This window comes from Microcebus murinus, chromosome 27 (assembly GCF_040939455.1).
Source record: "Microcebus murinus isolate Inina chromosome 27, M.murinus_Inina_mat1.0, whole genome shotgun sequence".
Classification (NCBI taxonomy): domain Eukaryota; kingdom Metazoa; phylum Chordata; class Mammalia; order Primates; family Cheirogaleidae; genus Microcebus; species Microcebus murinus.
In genome coordinates, this window is record NC_134130.1 from 11,781,415 (window position 1) to 11,795,673 (window position 14,259).

A 14,259-nucleotide genomic window follows, 5' to 3' on the forward strand; every position below is an offset into this window, starting at 1 on the left:
TAAATGAGATGGATACATAGATATTTACAGTTTGATTTTAATAATAATGGACTCTTTGCTTTTAAAAATCATGTTATTTCTCTGCTTTAGCAAACAAAACACAAGAAAATGGTAAATAGGCGCTATATATATCTACAGGAAATGGTGATAAAAGAAATCGCCTGACATTTACTCTTCTATTTACTGAGTTGCCTTCATAATCTTTTGAAGTATGAAGATAGCTGATAGCTCAAAGCTATGTACCTAGTATAATATTATGTTACAATATAATATCATGGTAGTAATGTTATCATTATGTTTGAAATGACACTTTTAGGAGTTTGTAGTGGTAAAAATGCATACTTTGGAGACTAAAATAAATTTACATTGTCACAGAAATCAGGAAAACATGAAGTATATAAAAGGTAGGTAATATTAAAACGGTTATTTACAGGGGAAGAAAGAATCATTTTTGCAGAAACTCATAAAATAAGAATACTACTTTGATTTTGATTAAATATAACAATTACTCATTACTTAGCACCTTCATTTGCGGTAAAAAGAGTTGTGATTTATGTAGGTATGGTTGCCACTGAAAATAATATCACAATATTTTGTGGCTAAAACTGAAAGGAACTCCAAGGGACCAAACCATGTGATATCAATCAATTCCTAGTCTCAACCTCATTGAATCAATATTGGATATTTTCAGAAACCACTCAGAATCGTAAGAGACTGAATTGATCTTTAGCTAAAACCTCTGTGATATTTGTCATAGAACCATTTCTCTTAGAACCAGATTAAATAATTTGAATTAGCTCTGCCTTCCTGAGTAGTGTTTCAGCTCAAACACTTTTGACCATGACCTGGAATAAGAAATAATGTTACAGTGGGATCCAAACTCACACACATACATGTTCATGTTCATTTATGTGGTGGGGACTTGTAATTTGGAAAAAACTGCAACTTTCTTAAAAGATGGTTGTAAATTTTGGAATTCACCTCGAGGGTATGCTGGTGCAGTTTGTGTATATGTAAAAAATGGTTAAATTTGTTTGTTTTAACCATTCTGATTTTTAATTAAAATATTAATACTGCTACATTAATATGAAATATGAGCTAATTCTTTATAAGTTTCTTAAACAAGAAAACAAGAAACTCATGAAACATATAGAAATAAAGTACTTAAAATGTTTTCTCCCAGGTATCATGAAAAATCAAAGCTGATTAAATTTTTGTAAATTCTTAAGTCCTCCAAACTTAACACAGCATCTTTTAGTTGACTCAGTTCACCTCTACAATTTTCTCCATATTTGGTAGATATTTCTGTTTTTGAGTATCCAAACTTTTAAAATTGAAGTAAAGTTTGCTGATATGGGGTTAAATAATGTAATTATCCTTCCTGCTAAATGTTTGGCTTCACTCAAACTAATCTTTGGCTTTTCTTAACAATGCAATTGGTGGAACATAAAACTCTAGCATTATAAATTATTAGTAATGTGAGCTTAGTCCCTTTCTTAAACCTTCTAAATCACAATTACCCCATTTTAAAAATAGTCTAAGAATGAATAAACAGGACAAGGAATGCAAAGAATGTAGCATAATTACTAGCAAGTAGTAGCCACTCATTAAATGCTTGGAAATATTGTTATTGTTATTTTTAAATTTCAGCTCAACTTTAATGAGCCTCTTTGGTGACCTACCTGTATAGCGTATTAGACAGTATTCAACAAAGAAAGAATCGCACATATATTCAATGTGATTTTATTTCTAGCTTTCTTCTGAATTTCCACCTTTCCCCAAAGTAGGAATAACTATAATAGCACCTGTAATTGCTCTGTTTACTACTCTGCTGCTAAAAAAAAATTACAATAATTTAGAACATGTGGAAAATACACTTTACAAACTATATTTTAGAGAATCCCTAAACACATTTTGAAAATAAATCGACGAATGATTTGAAAAGAGATATACAAAACAATAATGTCTTCATGTTATCTAATCTTAAAAGAGAGTAATAGATTCTGGGAGATATTTATTCTACTACTACTGAGGCGATGATCCACATTTGAAAGCATTGAATGTAAAGATAAGAAAAGGAGAGAGAACAAGGAAGGCAACATCTATAAAGGTCTCTGTTTTTTCTTCCTAAACTCTGTGCAGAGGTCTTGCAGCCCACATTTTGAGACAGATTGTCGTGAAAAATAATGAGTAGATCTCCCTTTCCAAATTTTTAACAGTAGCTTTATTAGGATGTGTGAAAGTCAGATTTAGAAGCATTGGGACCAACACTTATTTAACTTTCTTTGTGTGGTGGTGAAGGAAATATTAATTTTTCACAGATCCAATGTACTCAGAAATCCATTTATTTGTTCATCCTATAATGAAAAGCTAACATCACCATGTAAGGGGAAAAGCAGGGGGGAAAGAAAGCTCCTATATGTTTTTGTTGCTGACTGGTCTCAGATTAATTCCGCAGAGGACGTGGGATTAAGGTAAAATAAAAATGTTAGCGTATTGCCTTAGAGTCCTTAAAAACACTTGTACATGTTACATAGTTTTGGGGCAGCCTTTTAATGTCTTCACCATTATCTTGAAACGAATCTCCTTAAATTTTATATGACCTTTTTTCCATATGCTTTTTTCGAAAAATTAATCTTCATTGTTTTATTTTACTTATGTTAACAACATAAGATTCTCACGTAGGTTGGTCTTCCTACTCCCATCCCCTGCCTTGCCTTTTTTTTTTTTTTACCCACTTTTAAGGGGCACAACACTAGGAAAACAATTCAGAAAAGTCACGTACCACATCCCTTTGACATTCCAAACAGTGGCATCATACCAACTCCTCTCTCAGGTGTATAACATAAGTAAACATTGACAGTATATCATCTGTTATGGTCCAGGCTTTCTCATCTCCACTGGCCAATTTTTGTAAGGGAAGAGGAAATGTGAGGATTGAATGAGAAGGATAAATCCTTTAGTTAAAACAACACATTGAAACACACATTATCTACCATGTGGTAATATGTACCTATCATTCTTCCAACTCTGAACATATTAATGTTAAATAAATGTCACATTTAAATTTTATTTATTCTTTGGGTTGGCAGATTCTAGTCCCATATGCTTTTTTATTTCTTTTTTTATTATTGCATATTAGGATGAACTATTCTAATATGCAAAACTGACATCTCATCCTTTGTACATTCAAAAATAAAAATCACATTTCTTATGTCAGAAGAGATAAAGATTTGACAAAATATTAACTTGTCATACATTCAGTTTCTATTCAAATCTCTTGATTAAATTTATATTTAATTTACTGTCAAAACACTAAACAACTCTCCAAAGGATGTGGATTATATAGATTTTTGCTCTTGTTGGGCCATTTCTTCGGGTTGGGATGGGGGTGGGATGTATCTGATTCTATGTTTGCTTTAATTGATTTATAAATCAATTACATGAGCTTGGAGAAGTCTAGGAATAAATATAATATAAAACTGGATAAACTCCTTTGACAAATTCCAAATTTCTTTCAATAGTTTATACATATATATATATACACACATACCCATATATACTAACTATACATTTTTTAAATTTTTTCAATTTTCTTTTTATTTAGGTAAAATATACATATATAATCGTGACCTTTACCATTTTTAAGTGTATATTTCATGGGTAATACATACATTTATATTCTTTTTTCCTCTTCATTTTCTTCACATATTATTTTTTTGATTTTTATTTTAAAAATTTATTCATGAACATTTTCAAACACACACAAAAGCAGAAGGTGTAGCATAATTGGTTTATATATTTTGAGGCAAACCAATGCCTTTTTATTGCTATATTTCATTTCTTTTTAGTAAAATGCAATGCAATTGTTTAAAGGGAACTGGCTTTTGAAGCACTTGTAAGGGTTTCAGAGAGCAAATAATTATTTTAAACAATTTTATTGGAAAACAGTATCAGTAAGTCTCTAATGTGAAATTAATTTCCTTTTTAAATGAATATGAAATTGGGGAGATTGTTCACATTGGTACAATGTGTTTCACAGAGAAAAATTCAAGTCCATTGATATATTTGGAACTGAAAAATTAAAATATTTAAAATATTTGGTAGAAATTTCAAAATTTCAGATTTTCAACTTTTGAGAATGTTTTTAAAATATTTTTTCAAAAGCAAAAACAAAAACAAGTAGCATAGAATGTTTTGTTTAAATTAGTAAGAAAGACTATTTTAAAACAGTAATATAAAATGAAAGCAGTGACATAATATTGTAATGTTTAATCTTTTAATCTAATAATTCTGTCATCATTAACCATTAATCATTCAGATCTTCAAATTGAAAATATAAAATACAGAAACTCATAAAATGTCTACAGTGTGACAGAATATCACTCATTTTGTATTACTCATTACAAAACATGCTAATTTAATTCTCCATGATGTAATGTATCAACAATACACATCTTACATATCACAAATTTTAAGCATGAATGATTTTGGATGTTTTCCTATGGACACTAGTTTGGCAAACTGGGAAATGGAAATTTTTTTAAGTATTCTAACACAGTTGTGAGGGGAATGAAAAAAATTATACAGACAGTAATTCACTAAAAGTTAGAAACATCTCTACAAAGAAAACCACCTAAGAATAATGAAAAATGATATCTTTTTTTTTTTTTGGCATATTATGGGGGTACAGATTTTAAGGTTTCAATAAATGCCCATTTCCCCCCCTCCCCCCAAAAGTCTGAGTCTCCATCATGACCATCCCCCAGATGGTGCACATCTCACTCGAAAAATGATATCTTAATTGTGATGAAACAGTTTGGGAAAGATCTTTTTTAATGCTTTCTACGTTTTTTCTTTAGAACTAAAGAAAGTGATAGGGAAATAGAATGTTTGGTTGTTGTATAAAAATTAGAAATGGAAATCCATAGCTTCTTTCTAATCTTGCCTCTAAGAAGGAAGAAGGGACAATCTAGTCTATACAGATTGTTACTTGGAAGAGAGCCAAGTGGCTCTTTGTTGTTCCAGATGCAGGATATATTATTAAAGGGAAGAACCTATAACCACTGTAAATTTAACCAAATTAATCACTCAGCTTGGCACTCCAGAGATTAAGCACATACTTAAGAGCATCTTCCACTGCTCCAAGCCCCACACAAATACTTGATTTTCTAATTCTATGTGAATCTACAGTTTGCCAGTTCTGTCGAAGTTATTTTTATGGTAATTAACATTCTACGCGAAAGCATACTTTTTATGACTTTTTTTCCCCTAGGTGACTAGCTGAGAAATGATCTCAATATGTGTTCCTGTATATATGGATGTTTGGGCAAAATCAAATAGAATTCTGTATTCTAGAGGTCCTCAAAAAGTCTACCATACTCTAAGTAGTACAATCCAGATTGTCAACATCAGGCTACTAACATTTTTGCATATTAGCACAATAAAATTATCTCTCATATTTTTGATTTTTAGATATTAGCATATATATATGTATACACATAAATATTTCTATTTCTTTTTTGTCTCAGTTATTGGATTTCTCCTCTTTTTCAGATTATGCTTAGAGGATTCTGCAGCAATTCTTGGTATCGGACATACTCAAAATCTCTTCAGCTTATGCCCTCCTGGTCCATTGCCTTCCAGCTTTAACTCATTTGTGATCCCTTCAAACATTTTACATGCTTTGCAATGGTTACATGAACTCTTGGGAAGTTATGTTTACATCATCTCATACTTTATTCACTATGGCACTTTAGAAAAAGAAATTGGAAAACACTTCCAAAGCATTATTTTAAAAAATGAATCTTATTGTGAAGCTTCGGAGAAGTTTTCGAACACTGATTGTTCTCTTAGCTACCTTTTGCTTGGTGAGCATGGTCATTTCTGCCTACTTCCTCTATACTGGCTACAAACAGGAAATGACCCTCATTGAAACCACTGCAGAAGCCGAGTGTGCTGATGTCAAAATTCTACCATATCGGTCCATGGAGCTGAAAACAGTAAAACCTATTGATACATCCAAAACTGACCCTACTGTCCTACTCTTTGTGGAGAGCCAATACTCTCAGCTTGGTCAAGACATCGTAGCTATTTTGGAGTCCAGCCGATTTCGGTACCACATGGTCATTGCCCCGGGCAAGGGAGACATACCTCCTCTTACAGATAACGGCAAAGGGAAATATACTTTAGTTATTTATGAAAATATTCTGAAGTATGTCAGCATGGACTCATGGAATCGAGAGCTTCTAGAAAAATACTGTGTGGAATACAGTGTTAGTATCATCGGTTTTCATAAAGCCAATGAGAACAGCTTACCAAGTACACAATTGAAAGGATTTCCATTAAACCTTTACAATAATCTAGCTCTAAAGGACTGTTCTGTCAACCCTCAGTCGCGTTTGCTGCATATCACCAAAGCCCCCAAGGTTGAGACAGGCCCTCTTCCTGGGGAAGACTGGACTATTTTCCAATATAATCATTCGACCTACCAGCCTGTACTTTTAACTGAATTACAGACAGAAAATTCCCTTTCGTCTTTGGCTGGCAAAACACTTTTGGCGACAGTGATTCAGGATCTAGGGCTTCATGATGGAATTCAGCGAGTTCTTTTTGGCAACAACTTGAACTTTTGGTTGCACAAACTCATCTTCATAGATGCCATCTCCTTCCTGTCAGGAAAGAGGCTGGCATTGTCCTTGGACAGGTACATCCTTGTGGACATTGATGACATATTTGTGGGAAAGGAGGGAACAAGGATGAATGTCAAAGATGTGAAGGTAAGAACACTTAGAAATAACATCACAGTTTGTGTTTCTTTATGTGGTATTGATAAAATATAATTTTGAATAGTTTAGATTCCTAAATCACTAAAATTTTAAGGTGCAGTAGGTTTGAAATAAAATAGTCATTGGGAAAAAAAAAAATCTTGAACTAAGCCTTAATCGTTCCACACGCATGTATTCACACCCCCAAATAGCTTCAGAATGGGGCAGAGCCAAAATATCCCAAGGAGTAATTGAACTTAATCTTTTTGCCTTTTTTTAAGTTTTGCCCATCCCAGCTATAGCTGTTGAGAACAGCCCCCCTTGTTCTAGCATATGCTGTAGTTTGTAGCAGTGAGACTTACGTAAGAGAAACTCTATTTCTAGACTGATCACCCTGCCAAACTTGGGTTTGAAAATTGTGTTTCAAATACAATTAAAACACAATTGTGGTTAAAATACAAGATGGACAAGCAGCCCAAGACCTTTCTATAACCTCAAACAAGCATAGTATTTACTTACATGAAATGTTCATACACTTGTAAATACAGATGTTCGTAAAAAAACAGTTTTTACAGGGAATGTACAAGGTATTGGCCTTGGCTTCAGGAGGCTTGGATTGTTATCCCTATTATTTTTTTTCAGATTATTTTGAGTAACATAGCAGGGTTACTGGTAGCACTTCTAGGTTATGACCAATTGACTGCATAACTTTTTCATAATATAATGGCTATTAAATAAAGACAAAACCAAATATGTTACACTGGATTAGGTAGGTAATTCCGAGCATAATTCTTTTTTAAATCTTCATTTAGCATTCTCACATAATTTTTCACTTGTGCCTATCTCATCCTATATATAACTAAATTCTTTTTGTGCATAAATAAGTTTAACAAACATATGAACAAAAATAATAGGACACAACTTAGAATTACAAAGGAACCGAAGATTGTTAAGCTCTTGTCATCATTTTTGATCTTGTGTTATTAAGCTGTTTACCTTGCAAAGGTGAAACTTGGATATGACTTCAAAATAAAAGCTTCCCCCCAATCCTAAGACCTTATGGCCACTGTGATACAACATGATGGAAGCCAGTAAAACAAATTCATTTTTTAAAAATCTTCAAAGTCTATGTGGGTTGGTGAATTCTGTTTTTAATAAGCTACTGAATGGAACACCTCTTGACTGTGACCCAAATACTTCATTTGGAAACTGTTACAAAGGGATTAAGAGATCACAGTTGTGTACTATCTAATCTTTTCTTATTTTCTCCCTTATTTTTTAGTATTTACTATTCATTTTAATTAATATAAATATTAGTATTATTTAAATTTTAAAACCATACACCTAAAAAGAGGCCACGTGCTTCAAATGGTTCTCTGAGAGATCGGTTCCTCTCCTGAAACCCTAAAAGGACAGTGTGTTCCTAATTTCATGCTAAGGAACAATATGAATTTTAAAGTTCCTCATAATGCTAAATGAAACTGACCAGCTGAAATCCAGCTATTTCAACTTATTCTCAGTAGAAAAATAAATTGCTACCCCCCACTGCTCATACAATATTCGAAGGTCACTAATGGCTTCTTAAGTGGCATAACCTCGGACAGAATAACACAATATCAAAATTTAACAAAGGCTCAGTCACGTCACAGGCGAAGAGAGACCCACAAAGGTTGTATGGGTGTATAGGTATATATCAGTGTGTACATACAAATGTGTATATGTATAGAATTATATAATGTACATTAAGTGAGATATACTATTTGTTAACATATGCACATGTTAATTTAACTATAATTTTGAAGAAAATACTCTTTTTATTTCAAAAAATGTAGGGGGCGCATGTGTTTTTTGTTACATGGATAAATTGCATCATGCTGAACTCAGAGTTTTCAGTGTTACTGTCACCAGAATAGTTGTCATTGTCCTCAATAGGTAGATTTTTATCCCTCGTCTCCTTCCCCTCCCCACTTCTTAGTTTCCAATGTCCATTACTGTTCTTTCTGACCCTGTATATCTTTCATTTAGCTCCTGTTCAGCTCCCATAAGGGAAAAGATACGGTATTTGTTTTTCCATTCCTAAGATGCCTGACTTAGGATAATGGCCTCCAGTTCCATCCAAAGTGCTGCAAAAGACATTATTTCATTCCTTTTTATGGCTGAGTAGTACTCCGTGTGTGTGTGTGCGTGTGTGTGTGTGTATGCATATATGCATACACCCCACACTTTCTGGGTTTCTTAGCAGAAATCTGGCAGGCCAAGAGAGAGGGGGGATGATATACTCAAAGTACTAAAGAGTAGGGGTGGGAGAGCTGTCAACCAAGAATACTTTAACCAGCAAACATGTCCTTCAAAAACGGAGAGATAAAGTCTTTTCCAGACAAACAAAAGCTGAAAGAAATCCACTGCTAGCCTTATTAAAAGTCCCTTACATGTAATATGCTCCTTTTCTCTTGCTGTCTTCAGGATCTCTTTTCTGTCTTTGGTTTTTGACTATCGATTTTTATAGGTCTTGGTGTAGTCTTATTTGAATTAAGTTTCACTGGAGACTCTTAGCCTTCATCTACCTGGATACTTGTCTATTTCTTTAGATTTGAAAAGTTTGCTGCTATTATTTCTTTAAATACGCTTTGTGGCTTTTTCTCTCTCTTTTTTTCTTAAACTCCTGTAATTTGAATATTTCTCTTAGAACAATTAATCAGAGAATATGAGAAACTTGATTAGAACTGAGAGCTATTCACCTCTTGGGTGACTTATATGTCCATAAAAAAAATATTGCTTTTTAAAGTTAAATAGTCAATTCACAGTTTTGGCATTTGACTTTTGACTTTACTTTTGAATAAATATGGTTTTCTGGGAAAGAATTTTCAATTATGTTCAGAAAAGTTCTGATAGTTTCATGTTCTTCATCCTCATGTTACTCTTCTGGTGGTATAACCTTTAGTAACATGCGAGTAGACAAGGAGAAATCCTTCCTCCCTCCCTCAAGCTCTACCCAATGTTCTAGAATAACCATGTTGCATAGGTACTGACATTTTTCTATATTATCCTGAAATAGAGGTATTCTGTCCTTCAATAGAACAAATTTGGCAGAGGAAAAGTTACTAGACAGATAAAGAGCTTGGTTTAAGGTATTAGGATATTAATGGTTTAAGATCTAATGATTTAACATGGAACATCCATAGTTAGGCTTCTGAAGAATTAAATCTAACTCTAGCCTGGGTCACAGAGACTCTGTCTCTAAATCAATCAATCTAGATTTTCTTCCACTATTGGGTTGACAGTGTAGACTTTGGAAATCATCAAGCTTAAAACTTGTAGTCTTAGTGGTAATCACTAAAAAGGAATGAATCAAAGATGAAAAATGGATCTAATAAAGCATTTGAAGTATCCCGTAATAAAACCATGACAAGTTAGTTTCATATAGAAGAAAACTGTTTCATGCACCAAGATAGTATAGTTATCCTAACAGCCACTCGTATGCTTCACATCGGTTATATAAGGAAGAAAACATAAAAGCTTAGTAAGTACCGGTAATCCTCAAAGAAAGAAAATTAAAGAAATGCCTGACCAAAAACAGCACAGTGTTTAAGAAACAGAGAAGGCACAACATTCATCTGGAATTTGGCGTTTTGAACTCATTTTTCCTCCCTATTTATGACTCCTTGATGAATAGGAATTTCAACATGACTGCCTCCTAATAGCACTGTGAAATGTACCAACTGATCCTATGTCAGAAATATTTCTGAAATTTGGAGCGTTGTATAGGGGTTAAGCATCAAGAGAACAAGGAAGTTAAATCCCCACTTTTATTTTGCCCAGAAATTGTGGTCTACTGAAAGAATTTCATTTAGTTTTTATATATGTATTTTCTTAATGAGTGTGTTTATTGTGAACATGTCTATTTTTCTTAGAAAAAAGTGTTTTATAGGAATGCTTTTATTTAACTCTATTTCCTGAGTATCAACCAATTATTATTACTTGTTAAAAAAGTATATATTGAAATGAGATCTGTGACCAAGTTAGAGTTTTTGCAACAATATTTTAATGTTTTTATATGCAAATTAGATTTTAATTTAAAGACCAGACATTCCTTGAATTTATTTGCACTCAAAACAGGCTAGAATAGTAATGGATCTAACACTAACTTAAGTGCTTACTTTGGTTAGTTAACAGTATTAGATAATTACTGAACAGAGAGCAATCTCTGGAAACACCAGGGGAAGAATACAATTAAAGTCCATGAACTTCATTTTACTACGCAAGCTGTAGTAATTGTCTCTGTGAGAAAGAGAAAGTATTAGAAAGTATTTTAGTAAAAGCAACCAGGCTGGCAAAGTCTAAGCAAAGTGGAAAAACAACTCCTTATTAGAGACTTTAAATCTCACTGTTAATAGCTTAAAAGCCTTACTGGAATCTGTGGCAATATTTTCTGATTAGTTTTCTCAACTTTCTCATTGTTTATGAAGACATAAACAGTGATTATTAATTGGCCATTTAATTGGCCTGAATTACAATGAGCTTTCTCAGCTAAGGCCACTGTCTTTCTCTTGTGATACTCATCAAAAGAGACTGCAAAATGTTTTCATATCTCAAGAGTGACTAAAGAGAAAAACAAAACAAAAATTTGTTCTTTGTGTCCTCCCTGTAGAAATACACAGTGTGTTCTGAAATAAATTAAATTATCATGGAAAATAGCAACTTGATTATATAATCCTGAGAGAACTAGACTATATTATGATTATTATTTGGAAAATAGGCTAAACTGTTAAAAAAGTCATAGACATTGTATTTTATTTTCATTCAACTTATCCTTATTTGTCTATTCGGAGCCTAGGTCTTCTACCCACTACTTTTTTTCCTTCCAAATAAAACAAATATTCTTCTGATATGTTTTTTCATTATTGTAATTTTGAAACATTTCAAACATTTTAAAAAGTATGTATAACAAATGTCTGCAACTTAGAGAATGATAATAGGAATAGCTTTGTACACACATTTAGTTTAGGACAGGGGTCCTCAAGCTTTTTAAACAGGGGGCCAGTTCACTGTCCCTCAGACTGTTGGAGGGCCGGACTATAGTTTTAAAAAAACTATGAACAAATTCCTATGCACACTGCACATATCTTATTTTGAAGTAAAAAAACAAATGGGCAAAAACACCTGCAAGTGGCCCATGGGCTATAGTTTGAGGACGCCTAATTTAGGATCTAGAATAATCCCATCACCTTTCTAATCATATATCACTTTTTTCCACTGAAGGGGCAACCAGTATCCTGAATTTTGAGTGTACCATGTTCTTCGTTTTCTTTATACTTGTATCATATATGAAAGCATCCCTAAACAATAAATTATTTAGTATTTTTGACTTTTTCATTTGAATCTATATTAATAGATGCCTACCTTACATATTCTCAGCAAATCGTTTTTTCTCTTACTTCTTTATTTCTAGGGTTCATCCACAGTGATGCTTATCAGTCTAGTTCACTAAACTTATTTTCTTTATAGTGTTGATTCACTTCAGTGTTGGGGTTGTCAGACTTCAATTTTTGCATTTGATGGCTATAAAATTGTATATGGGATCTTATTTGTATTTTCCTGATGATGAGGTTGAATAGTTTTTTTTTTATATATCTTCAACAACTATTCCTTTTTTTATATATTTTGCAAAACCTATAGGTCCTTTTCTCATTTCAATTTTGAATTATTTGTTTCATATTAAATTTTAGAAGTTTGTCATATAAGCTGAATCTTAAGCTCTTGTTAATAATATGTCTGCAGATATCTTTCCCCATTCTATTACGTGTCCTTTCCAATCTTTTAACGATGTCATTTGATTCATAGAAAAATTGGATTTGTATTGTAGCAAAATGCATCGACATTATTATACATTATATGTGGGTATTTTTGTATGTATGTTTTGTCGTTTCTAGAAGTTTGTGTAATACTGGCCTTACCTGTTATTTAAAGATCTTCTAAAAATGCCTGAACCTGAAAATTTCATTATGGTATGCTTTAAAATTAATAATTCCTTTTTTTGTTTTGATCATACTTTATGATTGTTTAAAAACATTCTGAATGAGTTGATTTGCAGCTTATATATTTTTCATTTCTTTTATTTTTATATTTTTTTCTTGAGACAAGAGTCTCGCTCTATTGCCCAATCTAGAGTGCAGTGTTGTGATCATAGCTCACAGCAACCTCAAACTCCTAGGCTCAGGTGATCCCCCTACCTCAGCCTCCCAAGTAACTGGTACTGAAGATACATACCACCATGCCCAGCTAATTTTTGTAGAGAAGGGGGTCTCACTCTTGCTCTGTCTGATCTCCAACTCCTGGCCTCCAGCAATCCTCCCACCTCGACCTCCCAAAGTGCTAGGATTACAGGCATGAGCCACCATGCCTGACCTTGTAGTTTATATTTTCAAGAAATTTTCCCATTATATTGCTTCAAAATTCTAGTTTTAAGGTGTTTATAATAGAATCTTCTTATATTAAGGTGTTTATAATAGAATCTTCTTATAAAACTCCCTAGAAGTTGGCTACCAGTATGTCACATTTTCATTTCTAATGTTCATTTTTGTTTTCTCTCTTGATTTTAATTTTTTAATTATTATGGATACCTATTAGTTGTGCATATTTATGGGGTATATGTAATATAGGGTAATTGATATATATATAGATATATATATATACTCAAATCAGGGTTATTGGGGTATCCATCACCTCAAGTATTTATCATGTATGTTAGGAACATCCTGATTCAATTGTTTTTAGTAATTTTAAAGTATATCATTACTTGTTGTTGACTATTTCCCTATGCTCTATTATCAGATACTGTTCATTCCATTAACTATCTTAAATATATTTTTTGTGCTCATTAACCATCCTCTTGGTCTCCTCCCCCCTTGATTGATCTATCTGGGATTGGTTTTGATTAATTAATTAGCTTAATTAATTAATTAATTAATTTCCCCTGTTCTTAATCCTGTCTACTTTGTTTTCCTTTTCAATGTTTGTTTTATCTTTGCACATTATTTCCTTCTACAGTTTTTATTTTATTCTGATGTTCTTTTCGTGTCTTTTGAAAAATATATGATTAACTCATGAAATACCACCTTTTCCTTTTAATCTAATCTAAGCACTTAAAGTCATGTATTTTAACATTACAACTTTAACTAATTATATGTGCTTTTAAAAAATAATATAGCTGTTATCCTTCAGTTATGAGCATTGTCTAATTTTTCCCATGATTTCATTTTTAACCCTTGAATCAAGTAAGTGCATTCTTAAATTTTTCCAATTAACAAAGTGTTTTTGTTTTCTTTGTTTTTTTGTTTTCGTTTTTGTTTTTTTGAGACAGAGTCTCACTCTGTTGCCTGGGCTATAGCGCCGTGGCATCAGCCTAGCTCACAGCAACCTCAAACTCCTGAGCTCAAGCGATCCTCCTGTTTCAGCCTCCCAAGTAGCTGGGACTACAGGCATGCACCACCAT

At 32.7% G+C, this 14,259-nt stretch overlaps 1 protein-coding gene across 1 annotated transcript in view; it reads left to right on the forward strand.

Annotated features, from left to right (window-relative positions):
• Positions 1 to 14,259, forward strand: part of NDST4 (N-deacetylase and N-sulfotransferase 4) — a 224,440-nt gene that overhangs the window by 23,837 nt on the left and 186,344 nt on the right. The window contains exon 2 of the mRNA XM_075998102.1: positions 5,557 to 6,779. Coding sequence (XP_075854217.1) covers positions 5,802 to 6,779 — 978 coding nt within the window. The 5' untranslated portion in view covers positions 5,557 to 5,801. The remainder of the gene's footprint in view (positions 1 to 5,556; positions 6,780 to 14,259) is intronic.